This window comes from Lycorma delicatula, chromosome 1 (genome assembly GCF_047948215.1).
Source record: "Lycorma delicatula isolate Av1 chromosome 1, ASM4794821v1, whole genome shotgun sequence".
NCBI classification, from domain to species: domain Eukaryota; kingdom Metazoa; phylum Arthropoda; class Insecta; order Hemiptera; family Fulgoridae; genus Lycorma; species Lycorma delicatula.
In genome coordinates, this window is record NC_134455.1 from 108571582 (window position 1) to 108589859 (window position 18278).

Here is an 18278-nt window from a genome sequence, read left to right on the forward strand (position 1 = left end):
ATCAGAATATGATACAGTCAGTAACTCAAAATATAACTGGACAAAAAATTATGTAAAATATGATACTTTTTTGAGGCATGTCGCTCAATGAATTCACATTGGAAGTTAACATTCTGCTTTATGTTAAAATTGTAATTCTACTGTTGTTGCTCTCATGAGTCTTAATTATTCTCAAACTATTTTATTTTTTATTTTAACATCTAGCTTTCAAACAGTGCCAGAAATCTAACATGAACCTCATGTCCTTTCAAAATTAATATATATATATTTTTTTATTTACAACAAAACAGTCATGTTGAACTTTTTCTCTAACAACCTAGAAAAAGTTAAAGATCAGTTATAAATTAACTGAAGAAACCCCATTGAACATAATGTTGTTTATAAACAAGATAAAATATGCACAAATTGTATTTAAAAGATAATGATGACAGATTTGTACTGTTTCATGATAATAAAGAGACTATGTTCTTGTATAAAATTGATAATGTGAAAGGGTTAAGGCACTGAATAACAATGGACAGTTACAGAATGGCAATAATGTAAAATTTAGCAACTTTTTAACAATCAGTTCTCCCAAAGTGTGAATGTAAGTAAAAATTAAATAAAAGTTTTTATTAGTTAAGAATAATAAATGAAATATAGTAACTCTTTATTGAATTATATTGGATAAATTAAATTTTATAAATGGGTGAATTTGTTGGTAAAATTCCTGAAATTTTTAAACTGTGTAACAGCGCTGCTAATGCAATGTGTAATATGTTGACTTAAAAACACTGGGTAGAAGCCCAGTGAAAACTGGAATCTAATATTTTGGTCATTGTACTAAGCCTGTTTCTGTCAACTAGTGCATGTGCCAAGTGATTTTCATGAGCAGTGAATTAATGTGAAATGTGTTAAAACTGGAAAAATTCTTTATGGAAAAATTTTAAATCTTATAAACAGCTTAGGGGAAAAGCCAGACAAACGTATGCATGGTGGAAATGTTTCAAAGACATCCAAACTTCAACTGATAATGATCCTCTTTCAGGCCGACTATCAGCATACAAAACTGATGAATTTGTTACAAAAGTTAGGGAATTAGTCATTCTAAAAACTTTTATACAAGTAAGCATTTCAAAAACTGTCATACAATTATTACGCAAAATTTAGGTTCGAGTTGTATTGAATCTAAATTTGTGCTTCACTTTTTAACTAATGAGAAAAAACAGAATCGAGTTGATGTAAGCCAAGAACGTCTGAATTTAGCTAACAAGGATGAAAACTTTTCAGAAAGTATCTATTTTCCAAATGAGGCATTGCATGGATAAAATGTTAAAACAAAGAGCTTACTTATCATAATGGGCAATAGGTGTCAAAAGGGTCCTCATAACAGAAAAAACAAGAGAAAAGTGATCAATTCTTAAAGTCATTTTGATAATGTTTTTGACTGTGAGAGTGATGGTCACAATGATTTCTTCCAGAAAGCAAAGAAGTGAATAAGAAGTTTTGTCATGAAGCAATGAAATGTCTTTGTGAGGCTACCAAAAAAACATGCCTGAAGCTTTTAAGTCAAACTTGACACTCCATGTGACAATGCATTTGCATACAAAAAGCTATTAATGTAATTTTCTGATGAAATATGAGACAACAGTTACTCCACAATTCTCCTTATTCACCTGATGCATGTGTGGACCTTTTTTATTACCCAAATTAAAAATTAATTATAAAGTCAACATTTTCAGTTGATTAACTTGAAGAAGAATTTTGAAGCTAAACTGCTCAGTCTCTTGAATAAAGTATCAAGGTAATTGGGTGCTATATACTCGAAGAGGGGACCACTTTGAAGGCTAAATAGTTTCTAAGATAATCAGAATATTTTCTATTAAAATAAGTTCAGGAATTTTATAGATAAACCTCAGAGAGGTAGGTATATGAAAAATTTAATTTTTATTATTTCTATATGTAAATTAATTATGATTAAATTTTACGGTTAATAAAGTATTATATAAAAGATATATATGGCATACAAGAAAACATAATTTGAACTTCATAGTCAACACCTACACTCCTAAGAGGCTAAAGAAGCAAAATAATATTTTTAGGTAAACGAAAGATATTTACAGAAAATGATTTCTATAAGTGCTTTGATTAAAATTATTTTATGCGTATCTTCATTTCATCAAAGTATAAAAAAACCACCACTAACAAAAACAATGATGATAATATAAACAAACCATAGTATACTAAAATGTATAGTTATTAAATTAGTTTATGAAATGAGTAAAGTAAATCAAAGCTGGGAACAGCTTATGCAGTGGATATAAAATTAAACTTAAAATTTGGATATGTGACATCTAAAGCTGAGACATCTAATTGCACCTGTTTTACCTCTATCCTCTATCACTGGGCTAAGAATATGGTTTAGAGGAAAAATAACTATATGAAGTTTTATCATAGAAAAAGCAATTATATATACAAAAGATCTATAATTATATAAACATTTATTCTTTAAGATTTTACAATAATAATAAATTCATTAACAAAAAAAAAAAAAAAAATACACATATGTAAAGTTTCTTATCTATAAGGGGTAATTAAGCATAACATCTTGTCTAGCGAGCTCAAGCAACATAGGATCATCAAAGAATTTGTTGATTGATACGTCCTCACTAAGACCTTTACGTCGTCGTGTTTTAATCATAAATTCTCTTGCTAAATGTGTAGCAGGTTGTGGTTCAAGAGGGCGAATAACAATGCTTTTGTCTAATGGATCACCAGGAACAATCTAATGGAAAAAAAAGACGTTAAAAATCAAACAAGAAAAATTTGACATCTTATGTCTAAGTGAAACGTTTTACATATTTATTCCACGTACACATTCAAACTGTTAAACAGTCATCATTAGTAGATACACAGTAAAAAACAAAATATAAAATTTAAAAAAATTGACAAAGGCAAATCAATAATAAATAACCAATATTTACTTAACAGTAAAAAGTGTTTCTATTTGCAATTACAAAAAAAAACAAAAATAAAAACAACTGTCACTTAAAACATTAGTATCTGTTGGGTAATGTTAACAAAAAACACCTGAACTTATGTTAAAATCGTAACCTTAAAAACTAAAAAGAAATTATGAAACTAACATAACTTAATGATACATAAGGATATCAACTGAAATCAGCATATCAGTAATAATAATATTACATGAGATTTAAAAATTCTATATTTAGAATAACAAAACATCAATGAACATAGTATGTCAGGAAAACTATTGCATTGCTGACAAATGCTGTAATATTGAAAATTAACAAAGAACAGATGTCCTTAGCTTAGAAAACCAAATTACAGTAAATCTTAATTGGCACTGGCCTTTCCTGATTTATGAACAACAAACTTAGCATTAAATAATATACAAATGTAATTCTAGTTTAACGTAGAAAAAGGTCACAATAATATTATAGTACAAAAGGAGTTAATTTCAATAATCCAATTGAAATTAATAAACATATAAATAGAGTTCCTTTACTAGTAAGCTTTCTTGAAAAATATAAATTACAAAGTCCTAAAACATAACGGCACATCAGGAGAAATTTGCTTTAGGTTAATTTAAGAAAAGTATTATGAATACAGTTCATGAATAGAAAAGAATTAATCTCAGCGATTAACAAGTTACAAGAATTTAAATGATAGAGTTAATTACAATAACAACAAATTGAAATTTATTAAGCACGTAAAAATAAGTTGCAGCTGAACGATGACACAATCTTATATAAATCTATATAAATCAAGGCTCTTTTAATAGTATGAGTTACATATGACATTATATAATAGTACAAATTTTAATTATTTCAAAACATTCTAATATTTCTTTCAATTATAAACACACAATATTCTTTATTCGTTTAAGATTAGCAAAATATAAAAAAATATTACACTAATCTTATGTTTCTTTATTATAGAATTGATTTATACTTTTATATCAATTTTTCACATGCTGGAAGATTATTAATTTTCTAACTATCAATTATCATTCTATTCTCAATATTACTAAGGTTAGTTGTATGGTAAATCATTCCTACGTGGTATAAATTAGGTGATTAACTGAGCCTTAGCATCCATGTACTTGAAGGTTTAACTGCAAGAAGATCCTCCTTCAGAGGATTTCTAAGGTTAAGTTAATTATACTAACTGAACAATCAGAATCTGTATTGCTCTATATGGGATAAAACAGAGTTACATGGTTTGTGTCAGACTTAAGTCAAGCATAATTTATTCTTTGTTGTTTATATATACATCTGTAGTATGTTTCCAGTAGAGATCTGTTTCATCGGATATTGAATTTCTAATGAGCTAAGATGAAAACAAGCCTTAATCTGTTACTTAACTACACTTTTGGGTAGTATTCAGGATATGAAATATTAGCAATTGCTACTTCTTCTAGTATTTTAATGTTGCATAATCAGCCTTGTCTTTTAGTCTAATTAAAACACTTCTTCCTGACAAGACAATTAAGTTAATTGCATTTTATATACTTAATTTATTCTGAAATCTTTTTGAAGAATGGATTAATGAATTTTTGTTATTTAGGTTTTTCTTCTAGTCAGAAAAAAGACAAAAGGAAAACAAAATTAAAAGTAATCAGTTTTGTGCAAAAAAAGTACATTTTCCCCTTAGAATCTTTAGAAAGATAAATGATTTTTTTTTAAAACATTCAAAATTTGTGTTTTTTATAAATATTTAATATTCATTTTAACAATGCAGATAATGTATTCAATGTAAATTAATAATTATGATGAATATACAGTAACGTAAAAATATAATACAACTACAGATAACAATAAAAGAATGGAAACATATGTCTTTGACTGAAAATGTTCAAGTAAAATATAAAAAAAGGGTTTCTGAGCAGGACAGACAAGCAAAAAAAAGGTAATTGGTTAAGTAAAAATGTAATGCAAAAGCATACATCTGAAAGAAGTGACTTTTGGATCTGGTAAGGTAGGTAAATAGCAAGAGAATCTGTTTTCTTTATGTTACCTGTCAAACGCTACTTATAATTAGTACATTAAGAGAGTTGTTATGTTATCAACTTATAAGTCGTTATAATTTCACTAGCAATCAGTTGTAAATCAGAAGCCATTATACTCTTAGTTTGAGTAAAATAACTGAAACTGGAGAACCAAATAAAAAAGAAAAGAAACTGCAAAGGATTCATTTTAAACTAATAACAAAACTGACCATTTTTTAAAATTATGAAAATTTTTCTATTGTTACCCAAATCTATGTTTCTATTTCTGAACAGTAAATTATAAAAAAAAAACTTATTTGGATAATAACGGGCATGTGTATAATCCCTCACCGCTGTTCCATATTCTTTTTCATTCATTTCTGGAATAACATGAACAATGAGTTGAAAGCAATAACATGTGTCACTGTCACATAAGAACTCATTTTTGAATTTAATTTCTGCAAGTGATAAAATACAGGTACATCACAAATGAAGTTGGACGATAAGGAATGACAAAGAAAAAACAAACAAGATTTAGTGATGGTGAAAACGTAGTTGCCTATTTGTCTAAAAGTTAGATTCTTGCCACAGTTTTCTAGGACTATACAGGGGAGGTGTTCATTGATTTTCTTTGTGAAAAAATGTTTATTTTCATTAAAAGAGGTAAATAAAATGCTGCATACAATAATAAATTATTAGCTAACTTCAAAGGAGCCTAATGATTCAAAATGTATGGAATTCCAATCTGTATTGCATTTGCTCTAACAAGATGCTAGATTACATAGTCCACAATATCTAAAAAAAATTATTAAAATTCACTGTTCACATTCAAACACCCTCCTCAGAGTTCTGGATCAGTGTCAAGTGACTACTATTTATTTCAACTGCTCAAAAGGCATTTAGAAATCAATGATTAGAAAACAATGAAGATGTAGAACACTTTTGTGCAATTGGTTTCAAAACATCCCACTATTATCTACAATATGAGAAAAAACTATCTACTTGTTGACATAAATTTTAAACATTAATAAAAATTAATTAGAAAAATAATTTTCTACACAATACTTATTAAATAAAAATTTTCAACAGAAGTTTGTTTTAGACAGAGGGACTCAGGAAATGGGAAATTTGTTTTGGTAGTCTTGGGCGAGTGTCAGCAACAAATAACTTATAGAAGCCAGCTAATGCCATCGTGCACTTTAATCATGGATACTTAAGAGTAGTGTACAAAATTCTTTTGCCATGAAAACTTTTTATAAAAAATAATAATAATACAGAGGATGTAGAGAATATCGTCAGCACATGCAATTAATACATGGATATGGAATTTTGAGAAAACATGTTCAACAATGAAACAAAACCTCCATGTGGTGTGCAGATTATTCATACACCAGATAATCTGTTTAAGATGCTGCATAAGAAGCCCATACTGTTCAATTCATCATCATCTGAACAAATTGCAGATCATCCAGAAACTGAAACCAAATGATCACATAATGGCCATGAATTCTGTGAATGGTTAATTTTAAGGATAAACGAGGACAATGAGTCTGTTAACAAATTGTGGATGTTGAATGAAGTCCATTTCCACCTTAATGGATTTGTTTGTGAACAAAATTTTCACTTTTGGGCATAAGAGAACTGTAGACAACTACAGTGGTGTAGCTGTCTGGTGTAGACAACTACACAGTGTACATCGTCTGTACATAGTAACAAGGTTACTGTGTGGTGTGTTGTGGTATCGTATGGCACAATACGCTCTCGTTTTTTCAATAATTAGGATGGTCTTACAACTATAGTCACATCAGATCGATATGTCGCCATGCTGAATAACTTTGCTGTTCTTAATAATCATTTATTATAGTTTCATTTACTAGTTATCATAGTTTACATAGTTTATCATTTATTTTTGTATCAACAAAATGGAGCAACATCACAACGAATACAAATATTGAAGGCTACTATATGTCAGTTATTTGACAATCATATAATTTTGAGAAATGGTGATGACATTCCAGTCTCCCAGTCTTCTGATCTGTTGGTATGCAATTTTTTTGTGATGTTACCTTAAAAACAAAGTATACAGTAGTCAACTTGCTAAAAACTAAAAGCCAAGCTAACAGCAACTGCTGAAATTCCTGTTGAAATGTTGCATTGAATCATGCAGAGTTTCACTACTAGACTGCAGGAATGTCTACACAGAGGCAGAGCTTACCTGTAAGATGTGATCTTAAAAAATACATTTTGCACATGTATTTACAAATAGTATGTTTTTCTATCTAAATATAAATAAATTTACTTAATACAATTTTTTCATAAGTATATTTAATTTTCAAAAGTTTCCATTTCCCTGAATACCTGCAATTGAATGATCCTTATCAATACATCCAAAAATTACATTACATTTAATTATTCTGATTTCCAATTACTGTATATAAAACTTAGTTTAAAATTAAAAAAAAAAAAATTACACGAATTAATTACCTGCCAATGATGAAATACAGAGAGACAGAACGCTTGTCCCTGTGTGTGAGTCCTGAGATCTGTTTCAAATCCAAAGGAATCTATCGCAGGAATAAATGCTTTGATTGTGTAAAGAGGAGAGCCTGGTACTGGAGCATCTTGTGTAACATGACCTCTGAAAATGTAATTTTCATTAATAATAAGCAACATGTTTGATATTACTTATTATGTTACTGCATTTAATAATGTATAGTGTAGAGCTATTACAGAAAAGTCCACTTTTAGATATCAGATTCACATTATAAAAAACACATTTTTTAATCACCTACTTCAATTATCCACTGTTTTTCCAAATACCTTAATAATACTAAATGCCATGGTGGTGTGGTAATGTTTCATAATTTCATCCAGATGGATGCAGAATTGAATTTTAATAAGTCATGACATTTTTCATACGTTAAAATATTTCCACACCACATTCATACACACAGGTTCAAGTTCATATAGCAAATTATTAATTTAAAACAAAAAATAATAATTTGATTTTATACTACCAGGAGGCAATACTCGATATTTTAAAACTCACAACTTATGATTTTGTTTGGCTAAATAAATCACATGACATTAATAAAAAAATTCTCATAATCTAGAAGTCTCCAGATATCTAGGGCAGCTTTCTTGATATTTGGTTGACAGGCAGCTACGTCCCTTTTCTATACTAGGTGATTCAAAAAGCACTTAAAAACTTTAAAAGCATATAAAAATGTATTTACAGATTTGGTTGAAGTCTTATTTCATACATAAACACATCAAGTTTATCACCCAAAATTCACTTTGGTTCGATATGGCTTCCATCTGTAATGTAACATACATCCTACCTGAAGTCAATTTTATTTCAGGCTGTAACCAGCAAGTCGGGCATCGTTATCTCTATAGCTGTAGTGTTAATTTGAAGTCTTTGCTTAAAAATATCAGCAAGTAAAGATGGTACATAAATTTGATCTTTAATGGAACCCCACAAGAAAAAGTCTTCTTTTTTTTTTTTTTTTGTCTTCAGTCATTTGACTGGTTTGATGCAGCTCTCCAAGATTCCCTATCTAGTGCTAGTCGTTTCATTTCAGTATACCCTCTACATCCTACATCCCCAACAATTTGTTTTATATACTCCAAACGTTGCCTGCCTACACAATTTTTCCCTTCTACCTGTATTTCCAATATTAAAGCGACTATTCCAGGATGCCTTAGTATGTGGCCTATAAGTCTGTCTCTTCTTTTAACTATATTTTTCCAAATGCTTCTTTCTTCATCTATTTGCCGCAATACCTCTTCATTTGTCACTTTATCCACCCATCTGATTTTTAACATTCTCCTATAGCACCACATTTCAAAAGCTTCTAATCTTTTCTTCTCAGATACTCCGATTGTCCAAGTTTCACTTCCATATAAAGCGACACTCCAAACATACACTTTCAAAAATCTTTTCCTGACATTTAAATTAATTTTTGCAGTAAACAAATTATATTTCTTACTGAAGGCTTGTTTAGCTTGTGCTATTCGGCATTTTATATCGCTCCTGCTTCGTCCATCTTTAGTAATTTTACTTCCCAAATAACAAAATTCTTCTACCTCCATAATCTTTTCTCCTCCTATTTTCACATTCAGCGGTCCATCTTTGTTATTTCTACTACATTTCATTACTCTTGTTTTGTTCTTGTTTATTTTCATGCGATAGTTCTTGCGTAGGACTTCATCTATGCCGTTCATTGTTTCTTCTAAATCCTTTTTACTCTCGGCTAGAATTACTATATCATCAGCAAATCGTAGCATCTTTATCTTTTCACCTTGTACTGTTACTCCGAATCTAAATTGTTCTTTAACATCATTAACTGCTAGTTCCATGTAAAGATTAAAAAGTAACGGAGATAGGGAACATCCTTGTCGGACTCCGTTTCTTATTAGGGCTTCTTTCTTATGTTCTTCAATTGTTATTGTTGCTGTTTGGTTCCTGTACATGTTAGCAATTGTTCTTCTATCTCTGTATTTGAACCCTAATTTTTTTAAAATGCTGAACATTTTATTCCAGTCTACGTTATCGAAAGCCTTTTCTAGGTCTATAAACGCCAAGTATGTTGGTTTGTTTTTCTTTAATCTTCCTTCTACTATTAATCTGAGGCCTAAAATTGCTTCCCTTGTCCCTATACTTTTCCTGAAACCAAATTGGTCTTCTCCTAACACTTCTTCCACTCTCCTCTCAATTCTTCTGTATAAAATTCTAGTTAAGATTTTTGATGCATGACTAGTTAAACTAATTGTTCTGTATTCTTCACATTTATCTGCCCCTGCTTTCTTTGGTATCATAACTATAACACTTTTTTTGAAGTCTGATGGAAATTCCCCATTTTCATAAACATTACACACCAGTTTGTATAATCTATCAATCGCTTCCTCACCTGCACTGCGCAGTAATTCTACAGGTATTCCGTCTATTCCAGGAGCCTTTCTGCCATTTAAATCTTTTAATGCTCTCTTAAATTTAGATCTCAGTATTGTTTCTCCCATTTCATCCTCCTCAACTTCCTCTTCTTCCTCTATAACACCATTTTCTAATTCATTTCCTCCGTATAACTCTTCAATATATTCCACCCATCTATCGACTTTACCTTTCGTATTATATATTGGTGTACCATCTTTGTTTAACACATTATTAGATTTTAATTTATGTACCCCAAAATTTTCCTTAACTTTCCTGTATGCTCCATCTATTTTACCAATGTTCATTTCTCTTTCCACTTCTGAACACCTTTCTTTAATCCACTCTTCTTTCACCAGTTTGCACTTCCTGTTTATAGCATTTCTTAATTTCCGATAGTTCCTTTTACTTTCTTCATCACTAGCATTCTTATATTTTCTACGTTCATCCATCAGCTGCAATATATCGTCTGAAACCCAAGGTTTTCTACTGGTTCTCTTTATTCCGCCTAAGTTTGCTTCTGCTGATTTAAGAATTTCCTTTTTAACATTCTCCCATTCTTCTTCTTCTACATTTTCTACCTTATCTTTTTTACTCAGACCTCTTGCGATGTCCTCCTCAAAAATCTTCTTTACCTCCTCTTTCTCAAGCTTCTCTAAATTCCACCGATTCATCTGACACCTTTTCTTCAGGTTTTTAAACCCCAATCTACATTTCATTATCACCAAATTATGGTCGCTATCAATGTCTGCTCCAGGGTAACTTTTGCAGTCAACGAGTTGATTTCTAAATCTTTGCTTAACCATGATATAATCTATCTGATACCTTCCAGTATCGCCTGGCTTTTTCCAAGTGTATATTCTTCTATTATGATTTTTAAATTGGGTGTTGGCAATTACTAAATTATACTTCGTGCAAAATTCTATAAGTCGGTCCCCTCTTTCATTCCTTTTGCCCAGCCCGTATTCACCCACTATATTTCCTTCCTTGCCTTTTCCAATGCTTGCATTCCAATCTCCAACTATTATTAAATTTTCATTTCCTTTTACTTGTTTAATTGCTTCATCAATCTCTTCGTATACACACTCTACCTCATCATCATCATGGGCGCTTGTAGGCATATAGACGTTAACAATCGTTGTCGGTTTAGGTTTTGATTTTATCCTTATTACAATGATTCTATCGCTATGCGTTTTGAAATACTCCACTCTCCTCCCTATCTTCTTGTTCATCACGAAACCTACTCCTGCCTGCCCATTATTTGACGCTGAGTTAATTACTCTAAAATCACCTGACCAAAAGTCGCCTTCCTCTTCCCACCGAACCTCACTAATTCCTACTATATCCACATTTGTCCTACCCATTTCCCTTTTTAAATTTTCTAGCCTACCAACCTTTTTCAAGCTTCTAACATTCCACGCTCCGACTCGTAGAATGTTATTTTTTAATTTTCTGGTGACCCCTTCCTTAGTAGTCCCCACCCGGAGATCCGAACGGGGGACTATTTTACCTCCGGAATATTTTACCAAGGAAGGCGCCTCCATTATTGCTATGTGAAAATGCAGAGAGCCACATTTTCTTGGAAAAAAAGCAGCTGTAGTTTTCCATTGCTTTCAGCTGCGCAGTACTCAGTGGACTGAGTGATGATGATACGGCCGTTTAAGTCGTCCTGACTCACGCCCCTAACAACTACTGAAAGAGCTGCTGCCCTCTTTCAGGAATCATTCCTTAGTCTGGCTCTCAACAGATACCTCTCCGATATGGTTGCACCTTCGGTTCAGCTACTCTGTATCCCTGAGTACTCAAGCCCCCTCACCAACGGCAAGGTCTCATGATTCATAGAGGAGGAGAAAAAGTCTAGCGAGGTCAAATCTGGGAAGCAAGGTGACCATGCAATTGGACCTTCATGATCAATTCATCAACCCAGGAATCAAATAACAAGAAAATCTTGGATTTCTAAGTGGTAGTGAGGTCTTGCTGATAATAATTGCATCCATCTTGGTCATCGTCGTCTAACTTAGGAATTACAAAATTTTGAAGCATGTGCAGATGAACGGTACCATTTATGGTTGCCTCCTGGAAAAATCATCATCATCAAGCAGCAAGAGTTGAAGCATAAGAGTTAAGCATAAAATAGCAAATAGTATGAAGGGACAATTAATTACACACAACAGAATTAATTGTGAAACAAGACAAACAGCTCCCCACAATTCCTTGGAAGAATATTTTAGTTTTATTCAAGATAGAAGAAACAGCTTATTTATCAACAATTTTGAATATGCTACAACAAACTTCTTTCCTTCCAAACTGCTGGTTGCAACTGCTTTTTAAAGAGTAAAGATCCATCTGAAGGAAGGCTTAGGCTTCCGTACGGAAATCCCTTGCTCAATTCCGGAATTGTGTGGCAGGTGGAAGTTTCCAGCTAAAGTAGATAAATTGTTCAGCCAGATTCCTACTGGAGGATACGAAGCATTCTCTAAATAAAAAGTCAATCAGCAGGATATAAGGATAAGTTACAGAAAAAAGTCAAGACCAAGATTTCAATCAGGCAATTTTTTTTATACACATATTTTTAAATCAACAAGGGTTTATTTTAAACATAAGGGTTACATAGGATATGAACGCTATGAACAAAAGTAACATTACCATAAAAGTTGGTGGAGGGTTTAAATTGATTTGAAAAAATTCAACAATAACTGCTGCAGGACCAGAAAAAATTATATCAAGACACATTCTGAAAATATGAAAAATGGTCAAAGTGATATATTAACAATGGAGTGATTAATTTGATTATTAATAAATTTGCAACTTAATCTTTTACGTTTTATTTCTGTTTTTACAATTCTCATAACTGATTACTTAAAAAAAAATTTCAGTAAACATTTTTTATTACCTTCTCTTAGCAAGAACAGTATAAACTGCTGAAACACAATCAGCAGGAGCTTGAACTTCCACAAATAAATATGGTTCCATAAGACGAGGTGTAGCCATCAAGAATGCAGAATATGCAACTCTCCTGGCAGTAGGTATAATTTGACCTAAATATGAAAAAAAAAAAAACACATACAAACAACAGTAGTTAGACCTTTCTTTTCCAGTATAAAGTAGATAATCCACAACATCCTTTAAAATAGTCTTCTTTTATACCATCAATTTAACACAAGATGTACAAACACCCTATTAATCAATTTATTTTAATAACAAAAAAGGGCAATACAAATTAATAATGTCTATCTCCTTCATAAGAAATTGACATTTAATAAAAAAAAATAAAAATGACATTTAATAAAAATAGCATAAAATGTTAGATTTTTCAGTGATATAAATATACAGAATGATATTTGATTCAATGTGGCAGATCCAAGATGGTGGACAAAAATTTGAAACAACCATAAAGTAGTAATTTTTGTAACTGTGTAGGAACTGCACTTATTTCTAACAACTAGTATCCCTCAGTTTTGAAATATGAAGCCATTTCAGTACTTTAATATCACCCAATATATTCTATTTCTTGGGATTGAATCCATACTTCAATTAATTAGAATGACATCTTTACATCAACAGATTCATGCCAAATCTATGTGATGACTATAACAGCCTTTGTATCAGATCTGCATTATTGGTATACACTGTTTTTCATTGTAATAGTAGGTCAGAAATAATTTGTTTATCATTCTAGATGTTCTGCATCTATGTAAATGCATAAAAACATCTTTTATGCATTTTATTTATTCATATTTTTAAATAAATTCCAATTATTTTATAATATTTGTAATAATTTCATGTGAAGTATAATAAAATTACTTATTAATTCAAATAAAACTTTCTTGCCTTCTTTTATTTCTAGCCTTTTCTCTACTAGATTTTTTAATATCTTCATTTTTGTAATTATTAGGATTAATTTATTCACTATAATTACTTAAATCTATCCAATATAATCACAGTAATTATTAAAGACTGTTTACCTAAAATGTTAATTATTATTTTTATAGCTCTATAATTCTGTTGTCTTAATTTTGTATTTGGTTTTATTTTATTTTCATTGCTTGGTTTTCTTACTTTAAGTGTGAATTTAAAAACAACAGTTTCCTAAAAGAAATTTCTAAAAACCTACTGATGTTGTTAATTTCATCATTCACTTAATAACATAATTTCTGATTCAGATTATTTCAGAAACTGATCACTGTAGGTTATAAATTGTATTGAAATAATATTTTTTCAAATTAATGAAAATATAAAGTTCAAACATCATATGGATCTGTTTCATGTAGATCTTAAGGAAGACAGCTCCTCGGGTACCTAATTAGGGAATAGGATATTCACATGGCTGCTTGATTTGTTGCCAATCAGGAAAATAAAAAATAAAAAAAGTTTTATTATGAAAGAGCAGACATCAACAGCAATGGTCATTAGCCCAGTGGAAATTGGTAGCATACCAAATAATGCCATGCCTGACTTGGATTCAAACCCTGGACCTCCATATGAAATGCTGAGACACTACCTACTCAACCAAGGAGGCCGACAAAAAAAAAAAATGTTTGTAACCATTATAAATTTTTACTAAAATAGGCTTATAGGGCTTTATTAAGTTGGTTACTTTATTTGTATTTATATACTTTTTATTTAATAAATTTTGTACTATGTCGACGGACGATTTTAAATGGATTTATTCAGAGACGACTGATTGTGGATAATCACGACATGATTCATTTCTTATCGCACATTCTTGCTAAAAATAAAATTTTATCATATTATGACATCATGCTCGCAATGGGAACAAACTTTTCCCACAGAAAGTGTTACGTTAGTGTATGTACACGCACTCACATAGACTGAGTAATTCTCAGGAATGGTGGTGGGGATTAGACGTGGAGACCATTGGAAAGACGCAGTATGTGTTCAGATTCGTCAGTGTGAGTTTGAGTGCAGCGACTTTGTTTGGAAAACTGTTCAGGAGGTTTGCAATTTATGTTTCATTCTGGATACAGGTATGAGAAACTATTATCAAAGGCCTCTCTGCAAAAATACTTCAATGCATCCATTACAATATTACTATTCGTTGACTATTTAATAAAGAACTACTAAGAATGTTATTTGTTATAATGATAAATTATGTTCAAAATTATAACTAGAATTAATTTTGGATTGGCCAATTCTGTATTCGTATATGTATTAATAAGATGATTTGTGTAATTCTGATATGCAAATATCAAAGTTCCAGTAGATAAATAATAAGAGTTCTATGAGTTTCCAAGTAGTTAAATAATGGTTGTTGAGTCAAATATCCACCTAACAAAAGAGATGGTTTTATGTGTTCTTTTTATGAATTTATTATTTATTTTTTTATATATATATAATTAGTTTGTATCATAACGAATAAATAATATATAATTATTCATTGCTGTTAGTAACATTTTTTGATGAGTTACTGTAACTGGTTTTATGTGATCTTAGGTTATAAACAAATCAAGCAGCACAGTCTTCGTACATTGTTTCGCAAATCCCAACATTAGTAAATTCATTTTTTTTTTTTAAAAAACAAATTCTCTAAAATTTTTATTTTTGTAAAAAATTAAAATTTGGTGTAGTATAGAAGCTTCCAAAATGGTGGCCGAACAGGGACTAGAAGCTTGTATGTTAAAGTAATTATTTTCATTTATTTCAACCTGTACCAATACCTCCAGTTGATTTTAGATCATGAAACCTACATTTTTATAACCAGAATTCTATGAATATATGAAAAGAGGGGTAAATATTTTTTCAGAAATTAAAACTATTCTTTATTTTATTTATTAAACAACAAGCATTATGGACATTCATTCAGATTTACTTCAAATTAATATTTTTAAATTTTTTTTGTATTTTTTAACTTTAACTGCTATGGCAGGCTGGATGGAGGAGTTGGAAGTATACATGTGCATATAAAAGTGTTTCCTACCAATTTGACAAATGTAAAATAGTTCTAAAAAATATCCATTAAAAAAACCAAAGTAAGAGATAAAACACTTATTCTGAATTTTACACTGCACAAATTAACTATCCAGATTATTAATATTCATACAAATAAATAACAGCTTTTAAGAAGTTATGTACTTTCTGTGTCTATGAGTTTAGAAATATCTTATGATTCCTAAAATACAACAAAATTCTCAATTCAAAAAAAAATTCCAGTTATGACGTTTTTCAACTTTGAACATTTAAAATTTAAATCTGAATTTGATGGGTACTATTCATATTTAGTAGAATAGTCTTAAAACTAAATATCTAAATAAACAATAAAAAATATACTTTTAAACAAAATCAAATACTGCACGAGCTAACTATTATCAGTTTCAAAGGAAAGTGTACCAGAGTTTGAGAACAAATTCCTAAAGAATGGTTTGCCAGTCATTGTTGTACACTAAGTCAAAATTTAATTTATTAAAATACATGTTGGAAGAGTTGAATTAGTTTTTAAGGAAATTTGAATGTTACTGATGTTAAAACAAAAAAGTGCCTTTTTTTCTCTAACAGATAACTTACTTTAGGATGTTCTAAAATCAAAACAATTCATTTGATTTAAATAGATATGGATCAAAGATTTCTAATGTTTATTAAAAATGACCATTTTTAATTTCAAATTAATTTTTTACATTAACCTTTTTTTGCAGCCACAGGCCCATGAATGCACACGTTATTATTACTATCTTTCTTGGGGTTCTTACCTCCAATTCAGAACGTTTTTAATTGGAAAATTGCAATTTAAGTTTTGAGTGAGTTTTACTACTATCTGATTTTAAGAAAAAAAAAATCTTAACTGATAATAGAATAAGTTTTGCTTTAACTTTAGCAAAATTTAGCATCACACAATCAAATTTTGTCCCAACTGGGACAAAATTGTGGTCATTACACATTTTCCTTGTGCTGTAGTTTGGTGTCACATTGTCTAGCAAATAGTTCTTCAAGAATTTATCAGATATACATACTTCTGAATATGATGATGATAATTATATTTTTAAATACTTAATTTATTATTATTAATAATCTATTATTTTTTTACAAGAAATATAATTATTTACTTTTTATAGTAGCCAGACCATGTAATCATTTTTGTAGAATGTTGTTATAGTTTAAACCAATGTAGTTAAAATTTGCCTAATGCAAGATCAAGATTAAAAAGAACAAGAGCAATTTTATAAGATACTTATTGTAGAGCATTTTTTGAACAAATATCATAGCAAAGCAGAAAAAAATAAGAAGTTAAATTAGTATTTCAAGTAATGTTATCATAGTTACCAGAGTACTAAACCCATCTGTTTTACTATTATATATTTTTACATAAAATTCATAGAAAAACCAACTACTACACATAATTCAACACATTAACATTGTTCACGCTAAACTGATAAAAACCCAATGAATACTTCAATAATGTTTAAGATTATGGAGAAAAAATTCAGTATCTTCCACTTGATTTAAATACAAATTTTTGATTAAATCAAAAAGATGTTAATTTCTAACTTTGTGCAATGTCAACTGTGTAACATAGTAAATTATTAAAATGAGATTAACAAAACAAACCTCCTCCTCTATGAAGAGGCTCTTGGGCAATAACAGCATCCAATATCTTAAATTTAACATTACGTATTGGTTCTTCACAAAGTGGTCCTTCTCTAGTACCCCACTGAAAACCCTGAAAAAATATACATTATGTAAACTAAATTATAAAAAATAATATCTCATTTATTATAAATTATACAATTTAAATATAAGTAAATTACCTATTACCTATCTTTAATATTATTGAAACACTGACAAAAATATTTTACTTAATTTTTGTTAGTAAACTACACCCTTAACAAACTAATGGTTTTGTAACATTCAATTTTATATTGTTCAACAATCATTACAACATTTAATTTTATAAATTCCAAAATTTAATTGAAATTAATACAGAAAAATATAAATACAGTGCAATCATTTTACGAGGGCTGTCCAGAAAATAATTTACGTTTTGAAATAAAAAACCAACCAAATAAAAAAATAAATTTTATTGTATACATTTGAAAGGGGCAATCTTAAACTATTTTTCTACATAGTCACCATTTAAATTGAGGCACTTATGATAACAATGAACAAGCTTTTCAATTCCGTCTCTGTAGAAATCTGCCATCTTAGGTTTTTGGCACCCATCTTGCACAAAACTTGTGATAACCAAGCTTTCCCGATACAACTTCATGAAATTTGGAGGAAATGAAGTGAGAGTTCTGTAATCGTAATGCTGCGATTTCACAAATTTTATTATGGATTTTCATCATCAGTTCATCAGTCACAAGGCTAGGCCAATCACTGCAGTCCTTATCATTAACATTTGTG

At 29.9% G+C, this 18278-nt stretch overlaps 1 protein-coding gene across 1 annotated transcript in view; it reads right to left on the reverse strand.

The window, feature by feature from the left end:
* Positions 1-2463: 2463 nt before the first annotated feature.
* LOC142321043 (116 kDa U5 small nuclear ribonucleoprotein component) overlaps positions 2464-18278 on the reverse strand; it is an 89883-nt gene continuing 74068 nt past the window's right edge. The window contains exons 15-18 of the mRNA XM_075359051.1: positions 17484-17595; positions 12817-12961; positions 7475-7628; positions 2464-2764 (exon numbers count right to left, since the gene is read on the reverse strand). Coding sequence (XP_075215166.1) covers positions 2561-2764; positions 7475-7628; positions 12817-12961; positions 17484-17595 — 615 coding nt within the window. The 3' untranslated portion in view covers positions 2464-2560. The remainder of the gene's footprint in view (positions 2765-7474; positions 7629-12816; positions 12962-17483; positions 17596-18278) is intronic.